The following is a 12,036-nucleotide window of genomic DNA, read 5'->3' as shown; positions in this document are numbered from 1 at the left end:
TATGTAGCAGAGGTTATCTCCCTTATCACACAATGATAAATTGTGTTATACATTCTAATCTTTGTTGAAGCAATTAGAACATACCTCAGAATTATTAAGATAGGTACAAAATCTGTTTTGCAGAGAAACATTTTGGTAACATTCAACCATTTGTTTATTTAATTTTTCTTAGGCAGGAACAACTAATTTGCAGGCTTTCACTTCTCCTTACAGTAATGATTTAAACAGCCAACAGCAATCATATTACTTTGAACTTTGTATCAAAGTGGTTACGCTAGGTTCTTTTAAGAGTTGAATGAGAAATATGCTGAGGTTTTAAGCTATTTTTGAAATTGTTTATTCTTTTATAAAACATAATTTTATAAATATTTTTGTTAGCTCTCATAGATGTTTTTTTTTTTCTTGAAAAGAGATCAACAGAAAACACAAAATAAATTGATATTACAATGTTAAATGCTATTTGAGAAAATTGAGAATTCGTTTTTTTCTATTTGTTGGTCCAAATTGTCATGGAGTTAGAACAATTGTATTTTGCTGATTTCAAAAAGCTTCATACAAGCAAGAAAATTTATACTTTGTTAAACATTTGAACTTGTGCTTTACATATATACAAATAAATGACATATTTTGGAAGCCATTAATAATAATGAATCTACAGTACACGTGGATCCCTACCAGTTACTATTATCCACAGCATCACCAAAACCAGGTGTGTCTACTGTCGTTAACTTTAACTGTACACCATTTTCTTTCAGTACTACTTGTGTTGTATCCACCTAAAAAAATAAACAACAATTGTAATGTGCCAGGGGTATCATGCAACAAAACCATTTATAAGAGAAAGATATTCTAGCAGATCCAAAACTTTTTTCTTACTGATGAGTATTTGGTAAAATAACTACTGAAACTAGAAGTAATCACTGATATAGACAATATTATTTGAGGCCAGTTTTCATGAAAACATTCAGCAATTTGTCATTTCACTTGGCCCTTACAATGTAAAATCACTTTATCAATGATTTCTAATCAATATTTTCTTAAATTTCATCCTTATTCTAGGCCTCTGATATTCCAGGTAACATGCATATTTTCTTTGAACCATTTGAGCTATTCATAATTTTTATTTGGTCCCACAACCCCTTCTGCCATTATTTTCCCTTAACATTTCTGATTGGACCATTGGAGTTAATATAAATTTACATTTTTTTATTAGCCATAACTGGTAATTTTTTCTGAAGTTTTATATTAAAAGGATGTCATTTATGATCTTCAGTAGATTTATTCATGTTTATGTATTGCCTTTAGTAATTTCTAGTTTTTCTGTTAACTTTTGTAATTCATATTAATACATTTCTGTTGAAGTGAACAACATACATCTTTTTTGTGACTTGTAACATATGCAAATGCACTGCTAAAATAATAAATAAAAGTCATGCATACCATACCTTTAAAATGCATTAATGAAACAATTTTAACATGTTATAAATAGGTTTTCTTGACATTATAAAACAAATGTAAATATTGGCATAATTGTACTTTTGGATAAGAATACACATTTTTTTTCAAATTTTATTACATGTAGTACATATATTCAATTGCTTTATCCCCTTAACCACAAAAAAGGGTAAACAACACAGCGCTGGTAAGTCCTTGCTTCCAATCAAAGAGCTGAATAGCTCTGAGGGGAACGACGGCCCTTGTTCCTATTTCATTTTTTTTGGGGGGGGGTTATCTTTTGATAGTCTTCATATAAAGAATGAAAAAAAGAACAGCTAGAACATGTTGAAGGTTGACACTATTGGAATCAATTGTTGTTTAATGTAATTTCGTTTCTTTAGTTTAGGATTCAATTTAGACCAATGGAAGAGATCTGCATCTTCTAAATCTAAACATTCAATTAATGTTGATAGTTAATTATCTAAAATTCAACTTGTTGAATTCTGTCATTTAACAACAACTACAATTATTTTTGAAATCTTAATAGTGTACGACTGAACTACAGGCTAGGGCCATTTTCCATTTTTTGTGACAGAACTCTTAAGATTTTTAATTTTTTTCTTAAGAAAGTTAGGACTGAAAAATCTATTCAGTTTTAAATTTCCATTGATAAAGTTCCCAGTTACATCTCTCATCACAGTGATACAGGTACTAATAAAAATAACAATATGATTGATGTAAACTGTGTGAAGCTTGTTTCCAAATCCTACATTTTGAAATATTTGTAAAATTTCATGAATAAATAGGTTTAAACTACAAAATGCAACATTTGTAATTTTTTTAGTAACTATTACAATGATTATGTTGGTACACAAAATTTAGTTTTAATGGAAGACTACTTATCATATAATTAATGTCACATTTTAAGTGTTTATTTTAGTGGATAATTAGCCCATAAATTGAGGTGCTCCTGAATTGGAGGAAGATTCTCAAAACAGAGTTTTACAGAAAAAAATGGAAAAGATCGTTTCTCTCCCCGATCTCATGTAGCCCCTCGGACTTCCTGTTTACTTTGAAAGTTGTTGACCTACAAATTAAAGTATTGCATGTTGATGTTTGAATCATCTACAGCAAACATCATTATGTTTAAATTTAACAAATACTATTTTTCAATAAGTGCACAATCTTTGAGAATGATTTAAATAACCAGTGAAGGATATCCCTGCTTATTCGTAGTGTGGCATTCCAACAATGACGTCACTATAAAATATAATGTAGGTTGGATATATTTAGAATATCTCGTCATACTGATTTTTCCGGATTGTAAAAGAAACGTAAATAGTGTAAAGGAGAGCTCAATATACGATAATTTTGAGAGAAACAGAAGGAAAATGTGTAAAAAAGTGTTTAAAGTCAATTTATTCATTTGTGTCTCCCCATCTCATCATTTTCAGTAATATTTGTTGGGGGGTTTTCCACACTATAAAAACAAAATGAATGATGTGAGGGAATGTCACTCTGGTCAACCCCATTGGGGATTGACGGCTTGAAGCCGTCTTCCCCAAAAATGAGTCTTGTGTAGTGTGACATGTTTTCCTGTGGACCTTGTGAAATGACACATTAATTCATGAATGAATGAGCCAGTCAGTCCTGTACCAGTGTGTGAAGGATCTTTTTTTTTTTCCCGTTCATTTTACATAATTTTATTATGCATTAATGAAATAATTTTAACATGTTATTAATATTTTTACATGTAAGACAAATATGATTGACATGCCTGTACTTTTAGCTGAGAACAAAGAAAATTTAGTCTAGAAACTAAATCATCTCAACTTAAAAACAAAATATCATGCATACATTCAATCAGTTTTCAAATCTACATACAAAATATCACGAAATAAATAAAACCCAGAAATCAGGTACAGTATTAATCATGCATAAGATTTGTTATGTCATAACTATTTTTTTTTTCATTTTGCAGGAAACTTTTGTTCAGTCATCTAGAATCACTGGAGCATGGAAAATGTGAACCAATTCATTGTGGACTTACAAGAAAATAGAGCAGTAATGTTGATGGACTACTATACATAGCCTATCTATAATACTAAAATTATGAGGTCCAATTTGTCAGCCGTCATCACGTAAAAACGACGAATCAAAGAATTCAACTTTATATATCACTAATATAGTACAAAGGTGTAGATTAAAAATTACACCACTCCAGGCCCTTTTGTTTTCCACGTAATTAATATTGCCAATAATTAAGAAGTTCCGGGTCGAGTCTGATACCGATACCAATAGTATATTCACCTGTTACCGATTACCTTATCTGTACGTTCCGCATTTGACAGGCGCACCACCAAATGGTGTATTCAGGATTAATATGCTATATAGTATTACACAGGGTTGACACTACTTAATTGTCAAATTGTTACCTATTGTAGTATTTTAATCAGTTAGACTTTCTAAGATAACAATACGAATACTAAAAATCTGGACTAAAATAAGGCGTATAGGTACAGTTAGCGGGCATGACGTAAAACAGCGAATCAAAGAATTCAACTTTATTTATAACTAATATAGGACAATGCTGTTGATTAAAAAATATTCCATTCCAGGACCTTTTGTTTTCCAAATAATTAATATTATCAATAAATTGATAAGTTCCAGTTCGACGGGTTCAAACAGAAAGATTTGAAAGCAGAGAAAACTGTGTATCTTATAATCGGCATGACTTTATCAGATGACAATACTAATACTAAAATAAGGCTTGCGCATAGTTATATACTTTAATTCAGTCACGGACCCGCGATATCACGGGTGTGTTCTAGTGTTTTGGTAATAGTTACCTTAACAGTTTTCTGTATTCTGTGTGATGGTCCAGGATAATCACTACTATAGAGGTCAGACAAAAATAATGAGTTGATCAGCGTTGATTTCCCAAGCCCGGATTCACCTAAAATAGAAAAAAGAAACAATAATTTCATGGAAGTTCAGCCAATATGTTAGATTTTATTTATACAAATGAAAATCGTACATTTATTACATTTTGGAGTCATAATTAGACTTTTAATTAGACTTATCACTAAGTTTGTACTTAGCCATGATCAGCATGACTGGTACTTAGCTACATGTGGAAAAAGATTTGCTTATACTTTGGAACCATCTAAGATCACCCGCAGATTGTCATGGGATTTAGGTTGCAGATACAAGTTTTGTGAAAAGTTTTGTGGACTGTTGGTTGTCTATTTGTAATTTTTGGTCATGGTTTATGTTGGTTATCCTGACTTATGTATTTTTATTGGTATCTTTTCAATATTTTAAAAAAAAAAATTTTTTTTAATAGAAGATGAAATTCTGCAGGGTTCTGCCTTCTATTCTTTCCATTGTTTTTTAGAACCAGGATTTTTAAAAACCCTTTTAAAAAAAAAATTACATTCATATATTTCTCAAACATTTTGAAAGTAGAGGGTTTGTAAGAACATGCATTTATTACAAAAAAATATACCACAATCTTTAGAATGGTAAAGGTATCAGTACTGTTTATAACATCTATCATATCATTTTATTGAAGCCATTGTGTACGAGAAAGCTGTTTTACATAAATATCATTGTTTAAGCTATAAGTCAAATACTTATGACTAGACTGAAGTAGTTTGTGTGTATTCTGACCACTCATGGTGAGGAGTGCTATTACAAATTACTATAGATTTAAATATTTGTTTTGTCAAGTTTTAACATCAATAGTTCACATATTTTATACACGAATCTATGAATCATTGACTGTCAGCAAGCTTCACTATGTTTCTATTTTTATTTTGCAACCCCCTTTTTTCAAGCATGATTCCCTAGAGATTGTTTTGCAGTTATTGGAATTTTTTATCAAGTGGAATGACTAATCATAATATCATATCAATTTATTATTTAGTTTGGGTAGCAACTTCCTTGCCAGACAATTTTACTTTTTTCCTTATTGTTTTTCACCCTAAATCAATAATTGTGTCATTTACAATCATGTATAATGTCTGTTTAAAGCAAGCTAATTCTGTTTATATTGGATTTCCCATAAATAAAATCATTTTCTATTTCTGAAAGATCTCTTCCTGCAATTAATCCATTTACTCTTAGATAACCTACAGACCCTTATTCTAAAGGAAGAAAAATACCGGGTTGTAAAGCTTCTATAAATTTATTATAAAATTCATTTTTAATCAAGCAAATTCGTTGTTTCTATGCACATTTTTGTTAATATTAATACAGGAAGAATAAAATAGTATTTATATTATGTGAAGTACCAGTAAGGAGATTAGTGGAAAAATGACAGTGACAAACTATGAAAAGTTTATTTATGTCTTTATGATGTATTTTGCAAACAAAATTAATGGTGTATCCATATCAATATCAATAAAAACTGTCCAGTAAATCAGTAGCTACAATGCAAAGTGATATATTCTTTTAAGTTAATGTACAACTGCCCAAAACTTGACACAAATAATCAAATATACAACTGCCCAAATCATAACCAACAAACCCCTTTAGCTTTGACAATCATCTTAAATATCCCAACAAATTGGAATGATTGTATTTCAAACTCCTGATGGAATCAGCCTAAAAGCTGCTTAACTATTCTTGACTTGCTTTCCCCCGAACCATCTCACTGAATTTAACACTATGTTCCGGTCTTCTTGTAATTCCCCTTTAATGGATCAAGTCCACACACTCCAACCAAATTAAAATTCCAGTTCCTATCAAATTAAGTCCTCTTTCTTACCAGTACCCCTTTTTTTAAATTTATACCCAACCAAAATATTTCACTTTGCTTCCAACTGTTTCTCATCTCCTTATCTCATACTGTTTTGCAAAACATTCATCAATGCAATGGAGGAGTTTTGAGTATTTAAGATTTTCAAACAAGCTTATTTATAAATAGCCTTGTTCAAATAAATAGAGGATATTATATATAAACTAAATAGCCAATTGTAAAAGAAGAGGGCAATCAGGTTTTTCATCAAGAGAAGAACTTTTGAGGATTTTCATCAAAGGATGGATAAGTTATTACCTAATGACATTCCAGTATCCTTGTGATGTATAAGTAATATAAACATAGGTTAGCCAGCCACACTTTTACTATTGTACAATATAAACAATTTATATATTAGAACAACACCTGGGGGATAAAACTGGTCAAATCATCCCTATAATTATATACTCATTCCACACCAGAATTACAAATTGTCCTGTGTGTAGATAATTGTATTTATTGAATCTAAAATACTCTACATTGAAAATTTTACAAGTTATTTATATCTTGCAAACAATTGGATTTAGAGATGATGAACAGCTATATTTCTTTTTACAGCTGAGGTGATAACCTTTCAATCATCTCTACGAACGAAGTGTGTATAACTTATTGAAATAAACAACTCCTAGACCATATTCTCTATATACTAGCATCTTAACTGATTCCTTCTTAAGTTTAAGTCCCTGGGAATAGAAGTACAACCATCACTGTTGTCAAACTCGCTGTCAAGCGCTACATGTCCAGTTGATTCCGTGAGGGTATAAATACACAACAATGTCTGATTGGAATAAGAGTGACAATCCAATGCTCTGTGTAGGGTGAGTGCCACTCTCTGTACATTATTTTATCATTACAAACACTCTGAGGGGTTTGTTAGAAGCATGTTGCAAGACAAATGTCTACCCGTATCCAACATCTTGTGGCAGTCCAAATTTTCTGCCGTTCATCCTTACAGAATCTACCACCTACTGCAACTCCCAATAATTTCAAACTTAAAGATATTTACCAAGATCTTGTAAAATAAAGGACATGTAACTAAAATTTTGGAATCTTGGAGGTTATACTAGTACAAGTGCATGGTAAGTTTGCAACTATATGACACCTAGTGCCTGGCTAAAGGACACTATGCACTGTTCAACATTAGACAGGTGGTCCATACCAATAACCATATGTCAATATCTACAGCATCCAGGTTATGGCTAGAATAAAAACAAACTATGAAAGATCTGTCATAAAACCAAATTTTCCAAATAACAAAAAATATCTGTTTGATGAAATCTGAAACCAACTATGCACACTTAAGATGCTTACACTAAACCCTTACTTTACCCTCACTTAAATGCACATAATCATTTATAATATCAAATTAACTACATAAATTCTCACATAAATGAAGACTTTAAAATTACTACCATTAACTTTGTTTCTGACAATTGCAAAAACAACATAGTATGTTTAAAGACTGTCCATACGAAGACCAGGGCCAACATACATGACCAGCCATCACCAATTGTGTTCTGAGATGAGACTGTTTCAACACCAGAACAGTAGAACCATTAACACTTGAGATGGGCACCTTTCCATCTAAATCATTACAACACAAAGGTTGTTATGAAGAGAAATTGCAATGAAATATCATTACCTTCTAATTTAGTTTTTACCTTTTAGTCTTTCAGAACTTTTTAAATTTCAAAATCAAATACTTTCTTTGAGAAGGCAAATATACAACTGTGTAATTCAAGTTAAAAGAAATTATTGTGAAAAAGAGAAGATTTGCGTAAATACTGGTGAAATTATATAATTATATAAAACATCTGGTTGGCAGCTGGTTCAAACATAGTACCGTTGAACAAGTAAATCATCTTCATAAGAAGAATGTTCTCAATCAGAACCAAATTCAATAACACATCATCAGAATTTTGGCACTGCAAACCAGATGCTCCGCAGGGCGTAGCTTTATACGACCGCAGAGGTTGAACCCTGAACGGTTAGGGCAAGTATGGACACAACATTCAAGCTGGATTCAGCTCTAAATTTGGATTGTGATTAAATAGTTGACACAGCATAGGTTTCTGACACAGAATGAATGTGTTCTAATGAACTTAAAATTTTTGTTTCTCTTAGAGCAATTCACTATGCTGTTGAATATTAATCCTCTCAAAAAAGTGTTTGAAGAAATTTTCTTTTTTATTTATGAAATTTCAAATGAGAAAAATTGAACCCAATTTTTTTAATCACATCCCCCTTTCCCTTATTCCAAAACTAATCTCAATTAAAATTTCTAATGGAGTTTGCAACAATAACTACTCATTTAAATACATCATAAAATATTAAGATGTAAAAAAACTGCTTGTTATCACTGAATGGTAAAGATTATTTTAATTTATCAGTTGGTAGTAAAAAGTGAATATACATTGTATATTGTATATAACAAAGATTTAAGTTGATTCTGGACAAAGAAAGATAACTCCAATTAAAAAAAAATCTTGCTATTGCACAATATTTTGCAATTAGATATTTCTTGCTTACTATTCTGGACAAAGAAAGATAACTCTTATTAAAAAAAATTTGATATTTCACAATATTGTGCAATTAGATATTTCTTGCCATTGCGCAATACTGTGCAATTGAAAAGACTTGCTATTGCACAATACTTAATATAATAATTTTAGATCCTGATTTGGACCAACTTGAAAACTGGGCCCATAATAAAAAATCTAAGTACATTTTTGGATTCAGCATATCAAAGAACTTCAAGATTTCAATTTTTGTTAAAATCAGACTAAGTTTAATTTTGGACCCTTTGGACTTTAGTGTAGACCAATTTGAAAACAGGACCAAAAATGAAGAATCTACATACAAAGTTAGATTTGGTATATCAAAGAACCCCATTTATTCAATTTTTGATGAAATCAAACAAAGTTTAATTTTGGACCCCGATTTGGACCAACTTGAAAACTGGGCCAATAATCAAGAATCTAAGTACATTTTTAGATTCAGCATATCAAAGAACCTAACTGATTCATTTTTTGTCAAAATCAAACTAAGTTTAATTTTGGACCCTTTGGACCTTAATGTAGACCAATTTGAAAACGGGACCAAAAGTTAAGAATCTACATACACAGTCATGACAGTTAGATTCAGCATATCAAAGAACCCCAATTATTCAATTTTGATGAAATCAAAGTTTAATTTTGGACCCTTTGGGCCCCTTATTATGTTGGGACCAAAACTCCCAAAATCAAACCCAACCTTTCTTTTATGGTCATAAACCTTGTGTTTAAATTTCATAGATTTCTATTTACTTATACTAACATTATGGTGCGAAAACCAAGAAAAATGCTTATTTGGGTCCCTTTTTGGCCCCTAATTCCTAAACTGTTGGGACCTAAACTCCCAAAATCAATACCAACCTTCCTTTTGTAGTCATTAACATTGTGTTTAAATTTCATTGATTTCTATTTACTTAAACTAATGTTATTGTGCGAAAACCAAGAATAATGCTTATTTGGGCCCTTTTTTGGCCCCTAATTCCTAAACTGTTGAGACCAAAACTCCCAAAATCAATCCCAACCGTTCTTTTGTGGTCATAAACCTTGTGTCAAAATTTCATAGATTTCTATTAACTTAAACTAAAGTTATAGTGCGAAAACCAAGAAAATGCTTATTTGGGCCCTTTTTAGCCCCTAATTCCTAAAATGTTGGGACCAAAACTCCCAAAATCAATACCAACCTTCCTTTTGTGGTCATAAACCTTGTGTTAAAATTTCATAGATTTCCATTCACTTTTACTAAAGTTAGAGTGCGAAAACTAAAAGTATTCGGACGCCGGACGACGACGACGACGACGCCGACGACGACGACGCCGACGCCAACGTGATAGCAATATACGACGAAAATTTTTTCAAAATTTGCGGTCGTATAAAAAACAGTGAAATTATCTACTAGACTAATTAATTCAAAGTTTTAGGCAATTTTATTTTGAGAGTGAGCTGAGGGTATAAATGGAAGTTAATTTATAAGAATTAGGAAGCAGCCATTTAGTGGTAATTTATAGTCATGGACACTCACAGCCAAAAAACCTCTCACCAACATGAGATGAAAAGAAGGTTGATTACAGTCAATATAATTTAATTCTAGGTAGCTGTCTTAAAACAGCTATAGGGCCCTCACTTGCTTTTCTTAGTAACCTAGTTTGTCCAGTGAGAAATGTCATTACTCTATCAACTTGCCTCGACATTTGCTTCGCATTTTCAACCTGAACCAGACCATTCAATAAATGTAAAACACAGTCACCTCATTTTTATACTTCTTATACAAGTTAATTGTATGCAAAAAATTGTCCAGCATTATTCATGCATATAATATAGGTCAGGAATGGTTTAATAAAATTGAGAATGGAAATGGGGAATATGTCAAAGAGACAACAACCCATGGAACAGACAAGAATGGATGTAATGCCAAATGTCAACATAATACATCCATGTTTTAAGCCATCATTTGGATAAGGTTACAGAATGGTACATTCAAGAAAGCCAAGGAAACAGTGTTGAATTATTTATTAGAGTGCAAAAGTATCTGTTATTGGTTAACAAGGTTTTAACCCTGTATTGGAGTAACCCTATTATCAAAAGACTTAATTGTGTTATCCAAGACATGGTCATTGATAAAAACCAGATGCTCCACAGGGCGCAGCTTTATACGACCGCAGAGTTCGAACCCTGAACAGTTGGGGCAAGTATGGACACAAAATTTAAGCTTGATACAGCTCTGAATTTGGATTGTGATTAAATATTAATTTTGACACAACATATGTTTTTGACACAGACTGAATGTGGTTTAAGAACTTAAACTAAAAAACTTAAAAATTTTAAATTGGACATTTACCTATTATGGTCCAATATCCAAAAGCTAAATACATGTTTAGATTCAGCATATCAAAGAACCCCAAGAATTCAATTTTTGATGAAATCAAATAAAGTTCAATTTTGGACCCTTTAGACCTCAATGTGGACCAATTTGATAACCAGGCCCAAATATCAAAAATCTAAATACATGGTTAGATTCAGCATATACCAAAGAACCTCATATATTCAATTTTTGTTGAAATCAAACAAAGTTTAATTTAGGACCCCGATTTGGACCAACTTAAAAACTGGGCCTATAATCAAAAATCTAAATACATGTTTAGATTCAGCATATCAAAGAATCACAAGGATTAAATTTTTGTTGATATCAAACAAAGTTTAATTTTTGACCACGATTTTGACCAACTTGAAAACTGCCCCCATAAGCAAAAATCTTAATACATGTTTAGATTTAGCAAATCAAAGAACCAAGGATTCAATTTTTGTTGAAATCAAACAAAACTTTAATTTTGGACCCCGATTTGGATCAACTTGAAAACTGGGCCCATATTCAAAAATCTAAGTACATGTTTACATTCAGAAATCAAAGAACCCCAAGAATTCAATTTTTGTTCAAATCAAACAAAGTTTAATTTTGGACCCCGATTTGATTTGGACCAATTTGAAAAAGGGACCAAAAATAAAAGAATCTACATACACAGTTAGATTCAGCATTTCAAAGAACCCCAATTATTCAATTTTTGATGAAATCAGACAAAGTTTAATTTTGGACCCTTTGGGCCCCTAATTCTTAAACTGTTAGGACCAAAACTCCCAAATCAATCCCAACCTTCCTTTTATGGTCCTAAACCTTGTGTTTAAATTTCATAGATTTCTATTTACTTATACTAAAGTTATAGTGCGAAAATCAAGAAAAATGCTTATTTGGGC

The 12,036-nt window shown here is 31.4% G+C and overlaps 1 protein-coding gene across 10 annotated transcripts in view; it reads right to left on the bottom strand.

Annotated features, from left to right (window-relative positions):
- Positions 1–12,036, bottom strand: part of LOC143078726 (septin-7-like) — a 54,951-nt gene that overhangs the window by 21,646 nt on the left and 21,269 nt on the right. For all 10 annotated transcript variants that reach the window (XM_076253668.1, XM_076253661.1, XM_076253666.1 and 7 more), the window contains exons 3-4: positions 4,287–4,393; positions 676–776 (exon numbers count right to left, since the gene is read on the bottom strand). In XM_076253668.1, coding sequence (XP_076109783.1) covers positions 676–776; positions 4,287–4,393 — 208 coding nt within the window. The remainder of the gene's footprint in view (positions 1–675; positions 777–4,286; positions 4,394–12,036) is intronic.

The sequence above is a fragment of the Mytilus galloprovincialis genome, chromosome 6 (genome assembly GCF_965363235.1).
Source record: "Mytilus galloprovincialis chromosome 6, xbMytGall1.hap1.1, whole genome shotgun sequence".
In the NCBI taxonomy this organism is placed as follows: domain Eukaryota; kingdom Metazoa; phylum Mollusca; class Bivalvia; order Mytilida; family Mytilidae; genus Mytilus; species Mytilus galloprovincialis.
This window is presented reverse-complemented; position numbering and strand designations above follow the sequence as displayed.